The sequence below is a fragment of the Lepidochelys kempii genome, chromosome 6 (genome assembly GCF_965140285.1).
Source record: "Lepidochelys kempii isolate rLepKem1 chromosome 6, rLepKem1.hap1, whole genome shotgun sequence".
In the NCBI taxonomy this organism is placed as follows: Eukaryota; Metazoa; Chordata; order Testudines; family Cheloniidae; genus Lepidochelys; species Lepidochelys kempii.
The window spans coordinates 2,577,583-2,599,672 of NC_136385.1; the positions used below are offsets into that span (position 1 = coordinate 2,577,583).

Here is a 22,090-nt window from a genome sequence, read left to right on the forward strand (position 1 = left end):
ATATTTTTTCTGATCCTGGTTGTGCGTCTTACGTTTTCGTGTGTGTCTCTCTCTCCCCCTTCTCCCCGCTCATCTGTGAGAGAGCGAGAGAGAGAGTGTGTGTGATTGGCTGGTTTTCCAATCTCGACCCAGGACTGGCTGGCCCAGGGGTGGGGAATAGGACATGGGGCCTTTACCCTCTAGGGCAGAGGTGGCCAGCCTGAGCCGGGGCCAGAATTTACCCATGTACAGTGCCAAAGAGCCCCAGTAATACGCCAGCAGCCCCCCCATCAGCTCCTGCCTCCCGTGCCTCCTGCCCCCACCCGCTGCCCTGCTGATCAGCGCTGTCTCCTCCCCCCCCCCCCCGATTAGCTGTTTTGTGGTGTGCAGGAGGCTCTGGGCAGCTGGGGGGAGGAAGGGCGGGAAGGGGTGGAGTGGGGGCAGAGCCAGGGCTTGAGCAGTGAGCACCCCCCGGCGCACTGAAAAGCTGGTGCCTGTCGCTCCAGCCCGGGAGTCGGTGCCTAGACAAGGAGCCGCACGGGGCTCCGGAGCCCCAGGTTGGCCACTCCTGCTCTGGGGGGGCCCGGCCCTGCTCCAACCCCTGGCCAGGAGAGTAGCTTGCTCAGGGGGGCGGGAATGGGACATGGGGCTTTTCCCCTCTAGGAGGTGTTGGCCCAAGGGTGGGGGACCGGCTGGCTGGGGGGGAGGGTGCGGAATAGACCCCCCCCTTCGAGGGGGGGGGTCGCGGGCTCTGATCCGGCACAAGAGCTCATCACGGATCCCCGCCCTGCTGGTGGCAGACACGCCGGGGCTGGCTGGCGAGCCCAGCTGTTTAGAAGCGAAAGTGTCTCGCTGGGTGAAAGAGGAACCCCGGGATCCGGTTACGGTCTCCTTGCGTCACCGCCTCCTGGCGAGCGGCGCAGGCCGGCAAGGTAAGAATCCACCTGGATCTGCCCTGTGCCCCCCCCCCCCATGTGGCTGGAGCTGGGGTGGGGGGTGAATTCCTGCTGGAGTTGGATAGCTGCCTTTTCCCTGGACTGGGAGGGGAGTGGGGTGTAGTGGTTGGAGCAGGGTGGGGTGGGGCTGGGAGCCAGGACTCCTGGGTCCTATTCCCCAGGTCTGGCAGGGGAGTGGGGTCTAGTGGGTTAGAGCGGGGGGGCTGGGAGCCAGGACTCCTGGGTCCTATTCCCCAGGTCTGGCAGGGGAGTGGGGTCTAGTGCGTTAGAGCGGGGGGGGGCCGGGAGCCAGGACTCCTGGGTCCTATTCCCCAGGTCTGGCAGGGGAGTGGGGTCTAGTGCGTTAGAGCGGGGGGGGCCGGGAGCCAGGACTCCTGGGTCCTATTCCCCAGGTCTGGCAGGGGAGTGGGGTCTAGTGCGTTAGAGCGGGGGGGGCTGGGAGCCAGGACTCCTGGGTTCTTCCTCCCCTCCCTACTCTTCACCCCACGCTCCTCCCACACCTGCTGCGATTTTATTTTAAATCCAGCAAGTGCCGCAACTGGGCTGCTGCCCCTTGGCCACAAGAGGCGCTCGGTGCATTTCCAAGAGCACCCCCCACCCCCGCCCGCCCCGGCCAGGTGGGGGAAGAAGGGGGGGGGCTCCCTCCCCGCCCCAGATCCGGTGAGGTGCTGGGAATAGGGAAGTGGTTCTGTTGTAGCGGAAAAAGGGCCTGTCAGTCACGGGGCCGAAACAGGTAGTGGTTTGGGGGCGGGGGGGGGAGACAGGGGATCCCAGCCTGGAACTTGAATGGATCCAGTTGCCCCTGCACGTGGTATTCCCCCCCCCTCCGGCCACGCTCCCCACGCCACTGGGGTCCCACAGGCCAAGGATGGGGGCCAGAGAATAGAAAGATGGGGCAGGGGGGGACACGGGGGCCCTGCCCCACTCGGGGGTGTCGGCTCGGATCCAGCCCAACGCGGTGACGAGGGGGGAGTAGGTTCTAGGTTCTTGCTGCCCCCGCACCCCCCTCCCCGACTGAAATCGCTTCGAGCCCTGGGGCCGCCCCGCCAGCACCTACAGACTCCAGGGAGAAAGGGGAATAGAACCCAGGAGTCCTGACTCCTTGCCCCCCACCCCACCTCCCTCCCCTAGGTGGGGAGAGAACCCAGGAGTCCTGGCTCCCTCACGCTGCCTCGCTCTACCCATTAGACCCCACTCCCTTCCCGCAGCTGGGGAGAGAACCCAGGAGTCCTGGCTCCCAGCCCCACCCCCTGGTCTAACCCACTAGCCCCCACTCCCTTCCCGGAGCTGGGGAGAGAACCCAGGAGTCCTGGCTCCCTCCAGCCCCCTCGCTCTACCCATTAGACCCCACTCCCTTCCCGCAGCTGGGGAGAGAACCCAGGAGTCCTGGCTCCCTCCAGCCCCCCCCCCCCCGTCTAACCCACTAGCCCCCACTCCCTTCCCGCAGCTGGGGAGAGAACCCAGGAGTCCTGGCTCCCAGCCCCACCCCCTGGTCTAACCCACTAGCCCCCACTCCCTTCCCGCAGCTGGGGAGAGAACCCAGGAGTCCTGGCTCCCAGCCCCGCCGCCCGGTCTAACCCACTAGCCCCCACTCCCTTCCCGCAGCTGGGGAGAGAACCCAGGAGTCCTGGCTCCCAGCCCCACCCCCTGGTCTAACCCACCAGCCCCCACTCCCTTCCCGCAGCTGGGGAGAGAACCCAGGAGTCCTGGCTCCCAGCCCCACCCCCTGGTCTAACCCACCAGCCCCCACTCCCTTCCCGCAGCTGGGGAGAGAACCCAGGAGTCCTGGCTCCCTCCAGCCCCCCCCCCCCCGTCTAACCCACTAGCCCCCACTCCCTTCCCGGAGCTGGGGAGAGAACCCAGGAGTCCTGGCTCCCTCCAGCCCCCTCGCTCTACCCATTAGACCCCACTCCCTTCCCGCAGCTGGGGAGAGAACCCAGGAGTCCTGGCTCCCTCCAGCCCCCCCCCCCCCGTCAAACCCACTAGCCCCCACTCCCTTCCCGCAGCTGGGGAGAGAACCCAGGAGTCCTGGCTCCCTCCAGCCCCCCCCCCGGTCTAACCCACTAGCCCCCCACTCCCTTCCCGCAGCTGGGGAGAGAACCCAGGAGTCCGGAGGCCGCTAGGCGGGCACTAGGACCCGCAGGCGGAGGGCGGGGCGGCAGCTGTCAGTGCGTACAAAGGCAGCACCATGGAGGGGCTCAGAGCCGGAGGATGGCACTGCAGGGAGGACACAGCGGAGGGCAGCCGGGAACCCCGGAGTCCTGGGAGCCCAGGGCCGAGCAGGTACCGTGCCCCCCGCCGGCCCCGATCCGCCCCCTCCCGCGCCACTGCCGGGCTGCGTGGCCCTGGGGGTGCTGGGCTGGGAGCTGCGCACCGGGCTGGGCGCTTCCAGGACTCCTGGGTTCTATGTTGGGTTCTGGGTGGGGAGGGCTGGGAGCCAGGACTTCTGGGTTCTCTCCCCAGCTCTGGGAGGGGAGTGGGGTCTGGTGGGTTAGAGCGGGGGGAGGGGCTGGGAGCCAGGACTCCTGGGTTCTCTCCCCAGCTCTGGGAGGGGAGTGGGGTCTGGGAGTCAGGACTCCTGGGTTCTCTCCCCGGCTCTGGGAGTCAGGACTCCTGGGTTCTCTCCCCGGCTCTGGGAGGGGAGTGGGGTCTGGGAGTCAGGACTCCTGGGTTCTCTCCCCAGCTCTGGGAGGGGAGTGGGGTCTGCTGGGTTAGAGCGGGGGGAGGGGCTGGGAGCTAGGACTCCTGGCTTCTCTCCCCGGCTCTGGGAGGGGAGTGGGGTCTGGTGGGTTAGAGCAGGGGGGTCTGGGAGCCAGGACTCCTGGGTTCTTTCCCTAGCTCTGGGAGGAGAGTGGGGTCTGGGAGTCAGGACTCCTGGGTTCTCTCCACAACTCTGGGAGGAGAGTGGGGTCTGGGAGCCAGGACTCCTGGGTTCTCTCCCCAGCTCTGGGAGGGGAGTGGGCTCTGGTGGGTTGAAGTTGGCGGGGGAAGGGATCTAGGACTCCCTGTGCGGGGGGCGGGGGGGGGACACACACCAGTTGCTCTGATGCGTAGAAGCTGGAGCAAATTCAGCGTCTGAGAAATTTTCCATTTCCATCTCTGCTCGGTTAACCCCTTCGCGGCCCTTCCTGCTTGCATGAGAACAGGTGCTTCCCTGTCGGAGCCTGCAGCCCCGTCCAGCCTGGCATCCTGCCCCCGCCCTGCCAGCCAGGGGCCCATCTAGCCCGGTCTCTGGCCCCTGTTCTGGGCCTGGGGTTAACGCCTCTCCTGGCTGGGGGCTGCGATCTGCTCGAAGAACTAGGGCCGTGTTTCCACCCTGGCTGGACTCTTATGCTCTGAAGTAACAGCACCTGCTCGTCCGGCTGGTCTCGTTTACATGAGACCGGGTCACACCCATGCGTCGGGGCATCTCTCAGCCGGGGTCGGGCAGCTCCGCATGGCCCTAATCGGTGCAGGGCACCTTCTGGGAGTGGCCAGATGGGCCCAGAGTTCTGTATGGGGGAGGGCTGGGAGCCAGGACTCCTGGGTTCCGTCCCCAGCTCTGGGAGGGGGGTGGGGGCTGGTGGGTTAGAACAGTGGGGGCTGGGAGCCAGGACTCCTGGGTTCCATCCCCAGCTCTGGGAGGGAAGTGGGAGCTGGTGGGTTAGAACAGCGGGGGCTGGGAGCCAGGACTCCTGGGTTCTCTCCCCAGCTCTGGGAGGGGAGTGGGGGCTGGTGGGTTAGAACAGCGGGGGCTGGGAGCCAGGACTCCTGGGTTCTCTCCCCAGCTCTGGGAGGGAAGTGGGAGCTGGTGGGTTAGAACAGCGGGGGCTGGGAGCCAGGACTCCTGGGTTCTCTCCCCAGCTCTGGGAGGGGAGTGGGGGCTGGTGGGTTAGAACAGCGGGGGCTGGGAGCCAGGACTCCTGGGTTCCATCCCCAGCTCTGGGAGGGCCGGGGTGACGGCTTTACGTGTTGGCGGCCGGTCAAGGGCAGAGCTGGTTCTAATCTCATGGCCATGCTCGCCCACGCATCTTATCTCTGCTTCACCTTGGCTACTCGCCTCTGGAAGCGGGGAGGGGGGCGCCGGGAGGCGCCAACAGGGGAACACAGCTACTGTGGGCTGGGAATGAACCAGGATGAGAGCCCTGGTGGTCAGGGCTGGCCCCAATGCCCCAAAGCGACGCTAGGGGGCACAGCAGAGGGCTCAGTAGGGAGCGCTCTCCCCTGGTGGTCAGGGCTGGCCCCAATGCCCCAGGGCGACGCTAGGGGTTGCTGTCCTGCAGGGTGCTGAGCTCAGGTGCTGTTCACCTGTGATTTTCCCAAGACCGGAGGGCTCTCAGGACGGGCTCCGTCTGTTCTTCATGTCCCCACGTCCAGCTGCCCTGCCCTGGGTAATGAGCCAAGGCTTCTGAAGCGGGCGGGAAAGTGTCTCGCTCCCTGCCGGAAGGCAGCCGGGTAACTGTGAACACCTGGCCCGCCATAGAATCTCAGGGTTGGAAGGGACCTCAGGAGGTCATCTAGTCCAACCCCTTGCTCAAAGCAGGACCAGTCCCCAATTTTTGCCCCAGATCCCTAAATGGCCCCCTCAAGGACTGAACTCCCAACCCTGGGTTTAGCAGGCCCATGCTCAAACCATTGAGCTATCCCTCCCCCCTTGTCTGCGGGGCATCGGCACGACCCGGTGCGGTGCAGCCCCGGCTTTCTGCGGGTGTGCCGTGGGGATGGTCCGGCCAGGCCGGGCCCATGAGATGGTTGATAAACGAGATGGATCTAACCTCTTCTGTCTCCAGAAGACGAGACGCACCGGCCTGGGCCGATCTGAGACAGATTCCACCCCTGTCCGCTCTCAGCTCTGCCAGTGCCCCTCCCTCCTGACCTGTGTGGCCCCCCCTTCCCCCAGCTGTGCCAGGGCCGGCCCCCTTCTCCCCACATAAGCCGGGGGCTTGCAATGACTTTTGCAGTGCCGGGGAGTGGGGGGGGGGATCTCTTCCCTGTCAACCGCTTGAAGTCTGAGCTGGTGTGCGGTGATCTGGGGACATCCCCTGGCAATTATTTACAGACGCTGGATTAAATGGCTGGCTCCCAACAACTCGGCTGCCTGCGTGCCCTGCTGCCAAGGGGCAGAGCACGGGTGCGCTCCCTTCCCACCATGTTGGGTTAGAGCAGCGGGGGGCTGGGAGCTAGGACTCCTGGGTTCTCTCCTGGCTCTGGGAGGGGAGTGGGGTCAAGTGGTTAGAGCAGGGGGGCCTGGGAGCTAGGACTCCTGGGTTCTCTCCTGGCTCTGGGAGGGGAGTGGGGTCTAGTGGGTTAGAGCGGGGGGGCTGGGAGCCAGGACTCCTGGGTTCTCTCCTGGCTCTGGGAGGGGAGTGGGGTCAAGTGGTTAGAGCAGGGGGGCCTGGGAGCTAGGACTCCTGGGTTCTCTCCTGGCTCTGGGAGGGGAGTGGGATCTAGTGGTTAGAGCAGGCAGGCTGGGAGCCAGCACTCCTGGGTTCTGCCCTCGGAGGAGGGATGGGGTTGGCTGGCATGCAGCATCTAGTCACTGCCTGAGTGCAGACCCTGGCTGGCTGGGCTGCTGGGGGGTTGGGGGTGGATAATTTGTCCTGCGTCAGGGAAGCACCAAGTGATCCCTGTCATTTCCCTCTCCTAAGCAGGTTTCCCGCATTTACTGGCCTTCCTGTTGCTGGGAAATCGAGACCGGAACTGAGCCGTGCTTAGGGTGCTGGGCTGGGTGATCCAGATTCCTGGGTTCTATCCCTGCCTCTGGGAGGGGAGCGGGGTTTAGTGGTTACAGCAGGAGCAGGGCTGAGAGCCAGGACGCCTGGGTTCTATCTCTGGCTCTGCCTTAGACTCCCTGTGGGACCTTGCGCAAGTCCTGGGTCTCTCTGAGCCTCAGCTTCCCCAGCTGTAAAAGGGGCAGAGCGTTCTTGCCTTTGTCCGGTTAGACTGTGAGCCCTGCGGGGCAGGGGCTGGCTCCCGCTGTGGGTCTGGGCAGCACCCGGCACTACGGGGCCCCAACGTTTTGTAGGGTGAAGGTGCTAATGCAATAGAAAAACTCAACTGTAATGCATGCAGCTGAGAGACACCACAGTGGGGCCAGCCCTAGCTGCCAGGGGAGAGCACCCCCTACTGAGCCTTTGCCCTGATCCTCGCAGCACAGCGCCCCCTAGTGTCACACTGGGGCATCGGGGCCGGCCCTGGCTGCCAGGGGAGAGCGCCCCCTACCGAGCCCCCCCAGTCCTTACAGCACACGGCTTCCAACCGCAGTGAACCAGAAAGAGCCAGAAAAGGAAGTTCTTTGAAAAGCGACAGGACATGCTAAGGTCACCTCCAGACCGCTCTTTAAAATAGCCCAGCTGCTTACGGCGTGAAATGTTCCCTCTGAGACGCAGAGGAGGCTGGGAAAGGGGTTGGGCGGCCATTCCTCAGCTGCCCCCGCCCCGAGGTGGCTGCATCTCAGGGCCAGGTGAGCCGTCCCCCGTGTGGTGTTTGGACTCATAGACTATCAGAGTTGGAAGGAACCTCAGAAGATCATCTGGTCCAACCCCCTGCTCAAAGCAGGCCCAATCCCCAATTTTTTTTTGCCCCAGATCCCTAAATGACCCCCTCAAGGATTGAACTCACAACCCTGGGTTTAGCAGGCCAATGCTCAAACCACTAAGCTATCTCTCCCACCTATTTATGTGCGGCTGTTCCCCAGCTGCCCCGCCCCAGAAGTGGCTGCATCTCGGCGTCCCTGTACGGCTGTTCCCTTGGTTCCCCACCCCAGAGCCAGCCCAGCCGCCGCTTGTCCTCCCCTGTTGTTCGTTGTGATGTGGAAAATGGTTTGGGCTGTTGTAAATTCAAGAGCAGCTTTGCTTCCTGGCTATTGACAAGGGCTCATAAACACACAGACTTCCTTTTGTCTTTCGCTATTTCAGAAAGGAAATTGCTCTCCAGTCTGCTTATGGTTCCCACAAGCCGCAACCCTGAGGCAGGAACCCAGGCATCCGGGGTAGCAAAGCCGTAAATTATAGCCCTGGGAGTCGGCAGCTGCCACAGAGGGGTCATTAAGTCTGGGACATCTGAGCCATGCCATTTGGGGACGGGAGGGTCTCGGGATGGTGGCAGGCTGGGACCCAGGAGTCCGGGACCACAGTGCTGAGAGTTGATCTCGAGGGGCCCCGTATTTCCCAGGGAGTGAAGGGGACGGGAAGGAGGCATCCAGGGCAGAGAGAAAGGATCGGTATGCGAACTCCCCGCCTGCCTCCCCGGCCTGAGCTCCCCCTGGCCTGCCATCTCCACCCCCCTTGCCTAACCCCCGTCCTGTCTGCCTTCTCCCCGCAGGGCCTGATGGAGTGGCACCGGGCCCGCCAGGTCTATCTGGTGACGGGCGGCTGCGGGTTTCTGGGCTCCCATCTGGTGCGGATGCTGGTGGAGCGGTCGCCCAACGTGGCCGAGGTCCGTGTCTTCGATCTGCAGCTGGATCCGGCCCTGGGGCAGCTGGGGACAGGTGAGGCGTGGGGTGTGCACCCTCCCCCCCCCCAATTCCCTCCAGCAGGGGGCAGGGCTGCATGGGGCTGTACCCCAGGGTTGAAACAGTCCCTTGGGGGAACCCCACCAATAGGCCAGACCCCCAAGGGACCCCGCCCCCTTCCTTCAGGGTTGGCCCCGTGGCCTCCCCACCTCCTAGACTGAGCTGTAGGTCTCCAAACCGTCCCCCCCGCCCTCCCGGGACAGCTGTGAAAAGAACAGAGGGAAACTGAGGCAGAGTGGGATTCTGGAAAATATTACAGGAAATTCCCACTTCATTCCTCCCCTCCCCTTTGGAGGCCAAACCAAGCAGGGGCGTGTTAACCCGTGTCCCGGGGGGAGTTCAAAGCCGCCCACATTATCTGCCAGCCACTTTCAGATCCTTCCAGCTTGGTTTCTTAACCACCAAACTCAGGGGCTGACGCTCCGTGCGGAGCAGTTTTCCCCTCCCCCCGGTAGGGCTGCTCCGTTAGATGATGCTAACTGGGTGTATGGGGGGAGGGGGAAGTTTTCATGCCCCCCCCACTCAGCACCCATCTGCCACCCTGAAACCTTTGGGTGTGAAAGTGGGCTGGGTCCTGCCATGACCCCCTCCCCTCATCTGCCAGGGGGTGAGGGGGGCAGGGGACTCACCTTCTCCCATGGCTCAGCTGGCTTGGGGTGCCCATCCCCCTAAGCTGTGGGGGAGGGAGGGAAGGACCCCCTGAGTATCTGGGGGAAGGGGCAGTGTAGGTTTGTCCCCCTGCAAAGTTGGGTCTTAACTGAGCCCTATCCCTGGGGCTCTGCTGGCCAGGGGCGCAGGGTGCTCCCCCACATTGGCAGGTCCCCCCAGGGCTGTGTGCATGCAAGGGCCCCGTTGCCCTCCTGCCCAGGGCAGGGTCCTCTTCCCCCCCCTTGCCCCCCGGGGGGCTGTGATTTGGGCTCTGTTGGTTAAGGGAACCCCCCGGGGCCGTGTCACACTCTGAGCGGGTGTCTCTGTGGCCGGCCGCCACCTCTCGGCTGCTTTCCCCTTCCCTGGGGCTTCTCCCGCGACCCGGCCAGGGTGAGCCTGCCCGCATCTCTTGCCATGGGCTCCGATCCCACCGGGCTCGGCTGTCCCGGCCAGGGCGGGCAGGCCGGGAGCTTGCTCCCTGGGTCACGGCTGCGAGCTGCAGGCACGCCCGTGTGACTCATGTCTCGCGTGCAGAGCTGGCTGGGGCTCGGTCCCGCTCACGGGCCAGGGTTGATGATGGGCGTCCTGAGGCTCAAGGGCCTTTCCTCTGTGTTAGGGGCAAAGCCTGGGGAGGGACCGTCCGCTCCCTGCCATTTCAGTTGTTTGCACTTTCGATGACGTCTCCGCTCTGAGCCCTGGTTTGAACTTTCAGCTGGCACAGCTCCAGGGCCTGACTTGTGGCTCGAAGTGACGCTGTCCTTCCCGAGGAGGGCATCCAAGCTGGGGAGCCCCCACTTCCCACCCCCTGCCCGAGCCGTCCTGTGTCTGTCCAGGGATCTGAGCCAAATAGCTCCGCACCTGGGCCCTTAGCCCGGGTCCCACGGCCCTGCAGCGTTGGAGGGGGTTGGAACAGAATCCCAGGACTGGAAGGGACCTCGAGAGGTCGTCCAGTCCCGTCCCCTGCACTCACGGCAGGACTGAGTATAATCTAGACCGTCCCTGACAGGTGTTTGTCCAACAGGCTCTTAAAAATCCCTAATGATGGAGATTCCACAACCGCCCTGGGCAATTTCTTCCAGGGCTTAACCACCCGGACAGGTAGGAAGTTTTTCCTGATGTCCAACCTAAACCCACCTTGCTGCAATTAAGCCCATTGCGTCTTGTCCTATCCTCAGAGGTTAAGAAGAACAATTTTTCTCCCTCCTCCTTGTAACGACATTTTACAGACTTGAAAACTGTTCTCATGTCCCCTCTCCGTCTTCTCTTCTCCAGACTAAACAAACCCAGTTCTTTCAATCTTCCCTCACAGCTCATGGCTTCTAGACCTTGAATCATTTTTGTTGCTCTTCTCTGGACTCTCTCCAATTTGTCCACATCCTTCCTGAAATGTGGCACCCAGAACTGGACCCGATACTCCACTTGAGGCCTAATTAGAGCGGAAGAATTACTCCTCGTGTCTTGCTGACAACACTCCTGCTGATACAGCCCAGAAGGATGTTTGCTTTTTTTTGCAACAGCGTGACACTGTTGACTCACACTTAGCTTGTGATCCACTCTGACCCCCAGATCCCTGTCCGCAGTCCTCCTTCCTAGGCCATCATTTCCCATTCTGTGTGTGCAACTGATTGTTCCTTCCTAAGTGGAGTCCTTTGCATTTGTCCTTGTTGAATTGCATCTTACTGACTTCAGACCAGTTCTCCAGTTTGTCCAGATCATTTTGAATTTTCATCCTATCCTCCAGAGCGCTCACAACCCCTCCTAGCTTGGTATCGTCCGCAAACTTATAAGTGTCCTCGCTATGTCATTATCATGCCAGGTTTCCCTCCATCCTAGAATCTCTCCACCCAGTAGCGGTCTCCCCATTGACCCCACTGGGGACCACAGGAGTCTGAGACCCAGGAGACTCCAGCAGGAGATGGTGCTTGCCGTGGGATCCTCCCTGCCCCCAAGGGGTCTGGCTGGGTGATGGCTTTCCCCCCAGAGATCAATCCCAGAGTTTGCCCTCCCTGGCTGGGCGGCGGATGAGTGATCGCCTCCGTTCCGGGCAAACCTGATTTCATCGGACACCTGTGCCCTCTTTTCCTATAAAGGTTGCACCTCCCCCTGAGATCCCTTGCAGGAGGTCTGCCCGCGTGGGAGCCCCCGACCTGGCCCACTCCCCTTCAGCTTACTCTCTGCAAATTTGTCTGCCCGCCGGCCTACGCTCAGCAGCTCCCCCAGCTTCCTGTCCAGCCACGTTCTGCCCTCGTGGGGGCGGATCTCCGAGAGTCGCTCCAACCCGGCCGGATTAAATGAATCCTCCAGCGGCGTGAGCCCTGCACCCGGCCCCCGCTTGTGGAGATATTCTCCTGCTGGGGGGGCGGGGGGGTGTCACACCCTGAGTCCTCTGAACACCCTGATAAGGTGTGAATTCAGACAGCAGCAATGGGGCCTTTGGGAACTTCCCCGGCCACCCACCACTCTCGCTCTGGGACCGAGGAGGGGGTGCGAGGGAGGGGCCGGGCCGCGGGGCTGACCAGGTTCAAAGTGCAGGACTTCTCGCCGGCCATGAGGTCGGCATCCATACCCCCCCACAACCCCTGTAAATTGAGGCAACAATTTGGTATCTTGGCTCCCTGCGGAATGGGCACCCCAGGGCCTTTCCCCAGTTACCCCTCTGTGGGTCCTCTTGCCCCTCCCCTTCTCCAGATCCAGGATCTGCCGGTGCTCACCCCTCTCTCCCTGTCCGAGCGAGAGCGGGGCTTAGGCACCGTTCTCCTGCTGTTTCCTTTGACTTTGTTTTTACTGCCCACAAGTCACTTCTCGGCAAATGCTCCTGGTGGATTGTGGATCCCACTTCTGCCACCACCTGTCCTGGAGCCACAGGACTGGTGCTACGCCCCAGGTTTTAAACAGTCTCTTGGAGGGACCCCCGTACCTGGGATGGACCCCCGAGGGGTCCCTCTCTTCCTTCAGGGGCGGCCCTGCAGCCTCCCCGCCTCTGAGACGGAGTGTCTGGGCTCCAGCCCCCACTGCTTTGCTCCTCTAGCCTTGCCTGGCGAGTCCAGACCCCTGGGTGTACAGGCATGTCCACGCTGCAGGACCCACGGCACCCAGCTAGCATTGGCAGGGACATCCAGCCACCTTGTCCAAGCAGCGCCAGGTTTGTTGCTCACTTGGCCTCCAGCCCTGGCCCCCCTTAGCTTCGCCCAGAGCCGGGAGTGAGTGCCCAGCTTCCTCCAGGAGCACCCCCCTGCTTTATCCTCTGCTGGTCCCAGCTCGGGCCTCATTCTCCAGGCAGGGCCAGGCTGAGTTCATCCCCGCCACCCGGCCTGAGCTTCCCGCGGTTGAGCATCCTGGGAGCTGAGCTTGTCTCTGCGGATCCCTGTTGATCTGGGTCATTTTCAACCCGTCCCTTACTGTGTCCGAGACAGCCCGGTGTCCGACCCCTCCCCACCCCGTCTCCTATGCTGTTCCACGACCAGCGTTAACCCTTTTGTTCCCCCACCCCAGGCAGCCAAGCAAAGTACAGAGGGAAACTGAGGCACACATGGGGGAGGTCCTAAAAATAGTATAGACCATTCCCACTTTGTCTCCAACCCACCTGGCCCCGATTCCCTCCAGCCGGGGGAAGTACACACAGACACACACGGACACTGAAGGAAGTAACATGTTTTGCTGGTTCCTATCTGAGGGCTCGGCATGCAGGTGGTGATCTCAGAGTGAGTGTGTGGGGGGGGGATCAGACAGCTGCGTGGGGGAGGGCTGAATCTCTAGCAGTTGCCTCTGTGGGTCACCCCAGAACAATAGCATTTGTGTCTGTGTTTTGTGTGTGCGTGTTGGGTGGGGGTGGAGGGACTTCCAGCTCCAGAGTGCTCATCACTAGTCCCTAGGATGCCTGGGTTCTGTACCTGGCCCTGGAAGGGGAGTGGGGTCTGGTGGTTAGAACAGGGAGGGGCTGGGAGCCAGGACTCCTGGGTTCTATCCCAGCACTGGGAGGGGAGTGTGGGCTAGTGGTTAGAGTGTGTGGGGGGGTGGCTGGAGCCAGGACTCCTGGGTTCTCTCCCAGCTGAAGGAGGGGAGTGGGGTCTGGGGGTTAGAGCAGGCGGCTGGAGCGTCTATTTGGTTTCCAGCAGCACCCACGCTGTGGGGTCAGCGTTTGCCTCGCGCCTGACCCCTTGGAGGCAGCGGAGAGCTGCTCCCAGGCAGGACCAGAAACTGTCAGTGAGCTGGAGGCAGGAACAGAATTGATTTGATCCTGAGCTGGCAGGGCCCTGATATTTATGGTCTTGGGCCAGGCTCTGGACTCGTTCACCTTGGCAACACCCCAGCATAACCCAGGCAGGCCTTTAACCGGAATCCTGCTCCCGCCAGCCCCTGCCCAAAGAGAGAGGTGAAACGGGAGAGCCAGCAGAAAGAGGGGTGCAGATCAGGGCTGGGCTGGCAGGAGGGTGTGGGTCGGGTGTGAGGGGCACCGGCAGAGCTGGAGGGGCAGGGCTGGGCTGGCAGGGGGCTGCGGGTTGGGAGTGAGGGGTAGGGGCAGGGCTGGGCTGGCAGGGGGCTGTGGGTCGGGAGTGAGGGGCACCGGCAGGGCTCGTGGGGGAGCCCAGGGCTGGGCTGGCAGGGGGCTGCGGGTTGGGAGCGAGGGGCACCGGCAGAGCTGGGGGGCAGGGCTGGGCTGGCAGGGGGCTGCGGGTCGGGAGTGAGGGGCACCGGCAGAGCTGGGGGGCAGGGCTGGGCTGGCAGGGGGCTGCGGGTTGGGAGCGAGGGGCACCGGCAGAGCTGGGGGGCAGGGCTGGGCTGGCAGGGGGCTGCGGGTCGGGAGCGAGGGGGCACCGGCAGAGCTGGGGGGCAGGGCTGGGCTGGCAGGGGGCTGCGGGTCGGGAGCGAGGGGCACTGGCAGAGCTGGGGGGCAGGGCTGGGCTGGCAGGGGGCTGCGGGTCGGGAGTGAGGGGCACCGGCAGAGCTGGGGGGCAGGGCTGGGCTGGCAGGGGGCTGTGGGTCGGGAGCGAGGGGCACCGGCAGAGCTATGTGTTAGGAAACTTCCATTGGAAGAAACTGGCTTTCAAACTTGCTTTGCTCCATAAGATAAATTAATCACGGCTCCGTTTCTAAATGCCTGGAGAGTTTCCACTGGATTCCTGACTGGAGCCAATTAAACAGGGAATCAAGTTTTTTCTGAGAAAATTGAGTTGAGAAATCACCTTTCATCTGGGCCTCAAATCCCACCCCACACCCCCCGGAGCCAGCCAGTCCCCACCCTGGGGCTGGATCAGGGCCGGCGCCCCCTAGAGGCGAAAGGCGCCCTGTCCTGTTTCCCATTTCCCAAATCTCCTGTGCTTGCGTGATCCTCTCTCTGCGGGAGGATGTCCCATTGTCTGTTTCTCTCTGGTGGCTCATATCGGAAAATGTGTTTCAAGGCCGGAGGAACGTCTCCTTCCCCCGAAGGCCGAGGAAACAGCTGGAAGGCAGGGATGGAGAGACACGAAGGGGTCAGGTGGTGGCCGGACAGGAATGCGGAGGGGGGCTGGCACTGGATGGGAGCCAGGAATCCTGGATGACACCCGGCCCAGCTGGCAGGAAAGAGGATCGGGGACTGTCAAGACACCAGTAAAAGAAGTGACCCCACTCTGCTCCCAGAGCGAGGGAGAGAACCCAGGAGTCCGGGCTCCCAGCCCCCCTGCTCTAACCACCAGACCCCACTCCCCTCCCAGAGCTGGGGAGAGAACCCAGGAGTCCAGGCTCCCAGCCCCCCTGCTCTAACCACCAGACCCCACTCCCCTCCCAGAGCTGGGGAGAGAACCCAGGAGTCCGGGCTCCCAGCCCGCTGCCCCATTTCAAGCCATCTCACCGGGGCTCTGTCTCTCTGTTTCAGAGAAGGTGAAGGTGAACCTGATCCGGGGGGACATCAGTAGCCCCACGGACGTTGGAGCTGCCGTGAAGGGGGCGGACGTGGTGATCCACGCAGCCAGCTTGGTGGACGTGTGGGGCAGGGTCCCGCCCGAGAAGATCACAGAGGTGAACGTTCACGGTATGGGAAGGGGCTGGGGCGGCTCACGTCGCTGGGGGTGGGGGTGGGGGTGCGCTTTGCTGTAGGGAGCGCGGCGGGGGTGCTCTCCCCTGGCAGCCAGCCTTCCTGCCTCGCGCTCGATAGCGCCCCCCTGCTGGCTCTGGAGTAGCCGGGAACACCCCCCCCCACCCCCAACAGCCAGCACCCCCTTGAGGCTGAGCCTGGGACTGCAATCCTGAACGTCTCCTCTCCTTTCCCGCTCCTCGGAGCGATCTCCGCTGCTCTTGGCTCGGGCCGTCTGTCTCGTCTCCAGGTTTCCACGGAAAACCCTGAGCTTCGGAAAATCCCTCCCATGCAGCCCAGTGACTAAAGAGGGAAGAGGCTGCAGGTGACGCCTCTGCGAGCTCTTTACCAAACACAAATAGCGTTACTGGGTGGGCCAGTGAATCCGGGGGGGCCCACTAGCCCCCGCACGAGCCCTGCCCAAGGTCCCGGCCCCAGCAGCCCGATCCGCCTCTTCTGAGGAACAGAGAATGATTCCCGAGCTGGAGAATTTAGGTGCAGAAGGGAAACTGAGGTACCGTGGAGTCCTGGCTCCCAGCCCCCACCCCTCTGGCTGTTCCAGGACCTGGTGCAGGGGCTGGGTTGTGGAGGAGAAGGCTCTCATGCCAGGCAGAGTTAGGGGTGCTCAGATACCTGATTAACCTCATGTTTTCCTTTCCCCCAACCCCCACCTCCAGGGACCAAGAATGTGATTGACGCCTGCATTGAGCATGGGACCCAGTATCTGATCTACACCAGCAGCATGGAGGTTGTGGGCCCCAACACCAAGGGGGATCCCTTCTACAGGTACCTAGGCTCCTGGCTCCCAGCCCCCCCCCCCCGCTCTAACCACTAGACCCTAGTCCCCTCCTAGAGCCAGGGACAGAACCCAGGCGTCCTAGGGGTTAAAGGCCCTCCATCCTTAGGAAGGAACAACCAGTTGCACACACACAGAATGGGAAATGACGGCCTAGGAAGGAGGACTGCGGACAGGGATCTGGGGGTCAGAGCGGATCACAAGCTAAATATGAGTTCAAAGTGTCACGCTGTAGCAAAAAAAGCAAATATCCTTCTGGGCTGTATCAGCAGGAGTGTTGGCAGCAAGACACGAGCAGTAATTCTTCCGCTCTACTCCGCGCGGATACGGTCTTAGCTGGAGTATCGGGTCTGGTTCTGGGCGCCACATTTCAGGAAAGATGTGGACAAATTGGAGAGAGTCCAGAGAAGAGCAACAAAAACGATTCAAGGTCTAGAAGCCATGAGCTGTGAGGGAAGATTGAAAGAACTGGGTTTGTTTAGTCTGGAGAAGAGAAGACGGAGAGGGGACGTGAGAACAGTTTTCAAGTCTGTAAAAGGTTGTTACAAGGAGGAGGGAGAAAAATTGTTCTTCTTAACCTCTGAGGATAGGACAAGATGCAATGGGCTTAAATTGCAGCAAGGGCGGTTTAGGTTGGACATTAGGAAAAAGTTTGTAACTGTCAGGGTGGCTAAGGCCTGGAATAACTTGCCCAGGGAGGTGGTGGAGTCTCCATCATTAGGGATTTTTAAGAGCCGGTTGGACAAACCCCTGTCAGGGATGGTCTAGATCAGTGGTTCCCAAATTTAAACAACCCGCGAATCCCTTTCACGAAAATATCGGCTCTCACGAACCCCCTCTGAAAAATGAACATTTCCAGGGATTTTCTCCCTTGCCTGAGCATAAATTACAGATGTGGAGTTCTTCGAAATAATTTGGTACCCTCACTGCACACCATTTAGTATTACATTATTACGTATCGTTACATTATTAATTGTATTACATTATGAAAACGGCAATGCTCTTCCAAGACTTCACGGCTGTAGCTTCTATCTCTTCGATTAAGCCTCCTCCGTGTTTTATCAGGGAGTATCAGACCTGAAATAGCAGGAAGGTATTTAAGAAGCCAACGCAATTAAAGAGTTCCTCCCCCAAGCCTTCGGGTCCTGAGCAGTCCAGGAAAACAAACACCCGGCTATAGCAAAGCTTCAAGTCGTTTTGCCAGGAAGTCATGGTCATGGGCTGCCAGCCCCCACGCCCGGGGTCCCTAGGGATGGCTCTGTCCCTCATTCCCGAATTTTTTCTGAGATGCATTTCACAAACCCTCCAAGGGTTCATGACCCCCCCAGTTTGGGAACCATGGGTCTAGATCATACTTCGTCCTGCCGTGAGTGCAGGGGATGGGATCTCTCGAGGTCCCCTCCGGTTCTGTGACTCTGTGGTTCCATGACTCCCCGCCCCTCCCTGCCTGCGGTCTCTGGCTCCCACCCCGGCTCAGCTGTTTCCAGCCCCACCCAGGGCTTCCCTCAGGGGTCCCACCCCAGCCCCATGGCAACCGCCACATGAAACAAACACACTGCAGGCATTGGGCACGTTGAGCCGTGACGCCCTTCCCGGGTGCCTGGGTCCCGTTCCCCATCTTTGTCTCTCCCCGCCCCGGCCCGGGCTACGCCTGTCTGCCATCCCGGATGCCTGGGTCCTGTTCTCATATCCTGAAGCTTTTCAGGAGGCAAGCAGCTGTGCTCTGTCTGTTTTTTGCTGCACACGGTTCCAGCGTGGCCCCTCCAGCTGTGGGTGGCTGGGGACAGCAGCTTCCACCCAGCGCTGGCTGGGGGTTGTTTCAATGTCCCTCCATTGCTTGGAGCCGGCTGGGGAGGTTCCAGGGTGGGGTGGTGGGGAATAGCAGAGGGGGAGAGGCTGGGCAGGTGGCCATGTGTCCCGGGGTCCCCGGGCGATGCTCTGGAGCTGCCCCCTATGCAGCCAGGCAGGACGCTGGGGAAGTCTCCTCTCGGGGAGCAGCCTGTCTGCAGGACACACAGCTCCCCCGGCTCCACCTTCCTGGGTCTGACCTCGGAGCATTCAGCCTCCTCTGCCCCTCCGGGCGCTTCCCACAGCGAGTCCGCCCCGGCGGGGTCCTGGGGAAGCCAGAGGGTCCGGTCCCCCAACTTCGCAGTCAGACGGGACTCTCAGCCAGCCAGTAAAACAGAGGTTTATTAGACGACAGGAACATGGTCTAACACAGAGCTTGTAGGTGAAGAGAACAAGACTCCTCAGCCGGGTCCATTTTGGGGGGCAGTGAGCCAGACAACCCCGTCTGCACCTCACTCCACGTCCCCAGCCAGCCCCCAACTAACTCACCCTCCAGCCCCTCCTCCTCTGGGCTTTGTCCCTTTCCCGGGCCAGGACGTCACCTGATTCCTTTGTTCTCCAACCCTTTAGCTCTCACCTTGCACGGGGGAAGGGCCAGGCCATCAGCTGCCAGGAGACAGAGTGTCGGCCATTTATGTACAGTGGCCCTTTGCTCTGCAACAATTACACCCTCTTATCCCACCACCTAGAGACTTAAGAAATGCCTAGGGGAAACTGAGGCACCCCTGCAGTATTCAGAGGAAACATTAAGAACAGTCCCACTTCATCACACCATGGTCCAGAGCAAGACGGGTGGTGGGATCATAGCAGACTGGGAAGGGCTTAAGGGGAGGGGGGCGGGGACTGCCAGAGCTCAGAGCAAGGTGATGGTGGGGGTAGTGGGATCCCAGCAGAGGGGGAAGGGCTTAAGAGGAGGGGTGCGGGGACTGCCAGAGCTCAGAGCAGAGGGATGGTGGGGGCCGTGGGATCCTGGAAAGGGGACGGGCAGGAAGGAAGCGGCACTGCCCCTGAGTGTCTGTGTCTTGCCCGTTGCAGGGGGAATGAGGACTCGGCCTATGATGCCCTGCACGAGCAGCCGTACCCTCTGAGCAAGGCGCGGGCCGAGCGCATGGTCATTGAGGCCAATGGGATGCCTGTAAGTAGCCCCCAACCCCCTGGCACAGCCCCTGGGATGGGGAATGAGACCTACGCATCCGTTAGACCCCCCTCGCCATGGACCTCTGCATCCTCTGTCCTGTAACCCCACAGGAGGAAGGAAATGGGACCCAGGTGTCCGAGTCAAGGAACGGTCAGCACCTCTAGGGAGCCCCCCAGCACCAGGGAGGGAGTGAATGGGACTCAGGTGTCCGGGAAAAGAAATGGAACCCAGACATCCAGGACTAGCCCACTAACGACTCTGCAGCCATCGGGGGGTGGGGTGGGGGGGAGAGATTGGGATGGGGAATGGGACCCAGGCGTCCGGGAGGGCATCACACAGAGCACCCAGCCTCTGGGGAGTGAGGGGATGGGACCCAGGCGTCCAGGTTAGGGACTGGGAACCCAGGCATCCGGGTGCTCACCCCCATGTCTGCCCACAGCTGGGGGGTGGTCGATGGCTGGTGACCTGCGCCCTGCGCCCCACGGGGATCTATGGGGAGAAACACCCACTAATGAAGGAATTCTACGAGAAAGGGCTGCAGACGGGACGAAGGCTGCTCCGGGCCATTCCCGTCAGCACCGAGCACGGCCGGGTCTACGTGGGTGAGTGACAGCATGGTGCCCCTCACGCCTGACCCACAGCCCCCTGCTCACCCAGCCCTGCCCCCCTGCCCAGCCCTGCCGGTGCCCCTCACGCCTAACCCACAGGCCCCAGCTAGCCCAGCCCTGCCCCCCCACTCCAGCCCTGCCGGTGCCCCTCACGCCTGACCCACAGCCCCCTGCTCGCCCAGCCCTGCCCCCCTGCCCAGCCCTGCCGGTGCCCCTCACGCCTGACCCACAGCCCCCAGCTAGCCCAGCCCTGCCCCCCCACTCCAGCCCTGCCGGTGCCCCTCACGCCTGACCCACAGCCCCCTGCTCGCCCAGCCCTGCCGGTGCCCCTCACGCCTGACCCACAGCCCCTAGCTAGCCCAGCCCTGCCCCCCCACTCCAGCCCTGCCGGTGCCCCTCACGCCTGACCCACAGCCCCCTGCTAGCCCAGCCCAGCCCTGCTCCCCTGCCCAGCCCTGCCGGTGCCCCTCACGCCTGACCCACAGCCCCCAGCTAGCCCAGCCCTGCCCCCCCACTCCAGCCCTGCCGGTGCCCCTCACGCCTGACCCACAGCCCCCTGCTAGCCCAGCCCTGCCCCCCTGCCCAGCCCTGCCAGTGCCCCTCACTCCCAACCCGCAGCCCCCTGCTAGCTCAGCCCTGCCCCCCAGCCCTGCCGGTGCCCCTCACGCCTGACCCGCAGCCCCCGGCTCGCCCAGATCCCTCCCCCTCCCCCCCCAGCTCTGCTAATACTCCTTGGTGGGGGGCGGGTACCGGTGCGGTTTGTGCATGTGGGTGCGGGGAGACTGTGCAAATGGGGCGTGGTCCGGAGGCGGGGTTATGTGTGTGCTGCACTGCCCCCTGCTGGAGGGGATTGGGCTCGTGTGTGTGTCTGAGCCATGTCGCCATCTAGTGGCTGCAGCTCACAGGCAGGATTGAATTCCTGGCCAACCACGGGGAGATGTATCTTTGGGAGGGGGGATGCGAGAGCCCCACTGTCTCCTCCTGGGGCGGATCAGGGCTGGGCATTTGACACCCCCCCCCACCTTGTCTCCCCTGCAGGCAACGTGGCCTGGATGCACGTGCTGGTGGCGTGGCAGATGCAGGACGCCCCGGCGGGCATCGGGGGCCAGGTCTACTTCTGCTACGACGCCTCCCCCTACAAGAGCTACGAGGACTTTAACATGGAGATCCTGGCCTCCTGCGGCTTCCGCCTCGTGGGCTCCCAGCCCGTCGTGCCCTTCTGGCTCCTGCGCTGCCTGGCCTTGGCCAACAACCTCATCCGGCGGCTTCTCCGGCCCTTCTTCTCCTACGCCCCCCTGCTCAACCCGTACACCCTGGCCGTGGCCAGCACCACCTTCACGGTGCAGACGGACAAGGCCCAGCGCCACTTCGGCTACCAGCCCCTCTACACCTGGGAGGAGAGCCGAGCCCGCACTGTGGCCTGGATCCAGGAGGTCGACGCCCAGAGAGAGGCGGGGAAGTAGGGCGGGTGGGAGCCAGAGCGGAGCGGGGGAGTGGGCAGCCGGGTCTTGATTCCAGCCTGCACGTATCTTTGCAATGAATCCAGCTCCGGAGAGAGGGATCCAGATCCGGGTGTTGTTCCAACCCACCAGGGTCAGTGCCAGGGGAGCAGGAAATCCAGATCTGGGTTTTACTTCTGCGGGTGTCAGGGCAGGGGCTGTGTGAATCCGGATCCGGCTTTTGATTCAGCCCATGGGTGTCTGAGCAGGGGACGTGGGAATCCGCATCGGGTTTTGCTCTGATCCTGCCTACATCCTTTCAGTGAGTCTGGCTCCATGGAGATGGATTCCGGATCTGGGTTTTGCGTCCAGCCTGTGCCCCTCCGTGCCGAGGAATTTGCCAGTCCAGGTCTTGTCTCATCCCAGCACACAGGGGACTTGGGATCCAGTTGCAACTTGGGATCTGGACTTCGGATCTGGACTCCCGGAGTCCAGCTTCTGCTTCCCCCCCCTAGTGCATGACTGCAGACCAGCCCACTCTGTTTGCAAATGGAGCCAAATCTGGATTTTGTTACCATCCTAGTGCTTTGGTCCAGATCCCCAGTACACAAAGGGCTCTGGACCTGGAGTCTCCCCCCACCCAAGCCCCATGTCATCGCAGAGGAGGGTCAAACAGCTGGACCCGGATCGTACTCAAGAAATCTGGGTCCTGGACTCCATTCTCCATGGGCTTTCCTTCCCACCTATGTATTATCGGCCGGACTGGACTCCATGCTCCATGGAGACCAACCTGGGTATTATACCTCTTGGATTGGAGTCCATGCCCCATGGGACTCCAGCTCCAGGCTTTCCTTCCCCTCATTAATACCTCTAGTCCAAGCATTAATTTCCTCAATAGTTAATAATAATTAATAATATTTTATTATGACTAATTCTAATAAGAGGCCTAAAGCCTACAGTCCATTACACACAGACGCACCAAGCAAAGTCTGGTAACTTATGTGTTAATTAAACTGTTATAGGATCACTTGATAATGGATAAAAGATTATTTTTGTGGGGTCGGAAGGGGACTGGCTGGTTCAGGGGGTGGGGAAGGAGACACGGGGCCTTTCCCCTCTAGGGGGCGCTGGCTC

General features: G+C 62.2%; 2 protein-coding genes across 4 annotated transcripts in view; one reads left to right on the forward strand and one right to left on the reverse strand.

The window, feature by feature from the left end:
• The first annotated feature begins 714 nt into the window (after positions 1–714).
• On the forward strand, positions 715–21,991 carry HSD3B7 (hydroxy-delta-5-steroid dehydrogenase, 3 beta- and steroid delta-isomerase 7). Of its 3 annotated transcripts, none has more exons than XM_073346543.2 (7): positions 715–911; positions 8,238–8,403; positions 14,930–15,085; positions 15,805–15,913; positions 18,807–18,906; positions 19,349–19,511; positions 20,556–21,991. In XM_073346543.2, the coding sequence occupies exons 2-7, from the start codon at positions 8,244–8,246 to the stop codon at positions 20,978–20,980; spliced, it is 1,113 nt and encodes a 370-aa protein (XP_073202644.1). In that variant the 5' UTR covers positions 715–911; positions 8,238–8,243; the 3' UTR covers positions 20,981–21,991. The 3 variants fall into 3 exon arrangements, with proteins under 3 accessions (XP_073202644.1, XP_073202643.1, XP_073202645.1); XM_073346542.2 differs by lacking the exon at positions 715–911 and adding an exon at positions 3,037–3,218; XM_073346544.2 differs by lacking the exon at positions 715–911 and adding an exon at positions 6,372–7,377.
• STX1B (syntaxin 1B) overlaps positions 16,845–22,090 on the reverse strand; it is a 50,907-nt gene continuing 45,661 nt past the window's right edge. The window contains exon 10 of the mRNA XM_073346546.2: positions 16,845–17,000. Within this exon, the coding sequence (XP_073202647.1) occupies positions 16,995–17,000 (6 nt within the window). The 3' untranslated portion in view covers positions 16,845–16,994. The remainder of the gene's footprint in view (positions 17,001–22,090) is intronic.

Bases quoted from the DNA above. Each gene is read 5' to 3' on its own strand.
- HSD3B7 (XM_073346542.2), top strand. From the start codon at position 3,147: ATGGCACTGCAGGGAGGACACAGCGGAGGGCAGCCGGGAACCCCGGAG. The intron at 3,219-8,237 runs GTACCGTGCCCC...TTCTCCCCGCAG, and splicing joins GGGAGCCCAGGGCCGAGCAG to GGCCTGATGGAGTGGCACCG. The intron at 18,907-19,348 runs GTAAGTAGCCCC...GTCTGCCCACAG, and splicing joins TTGAGGCCAATGGGATGCCT to CTGGGGGGTGGTCGATGGCT.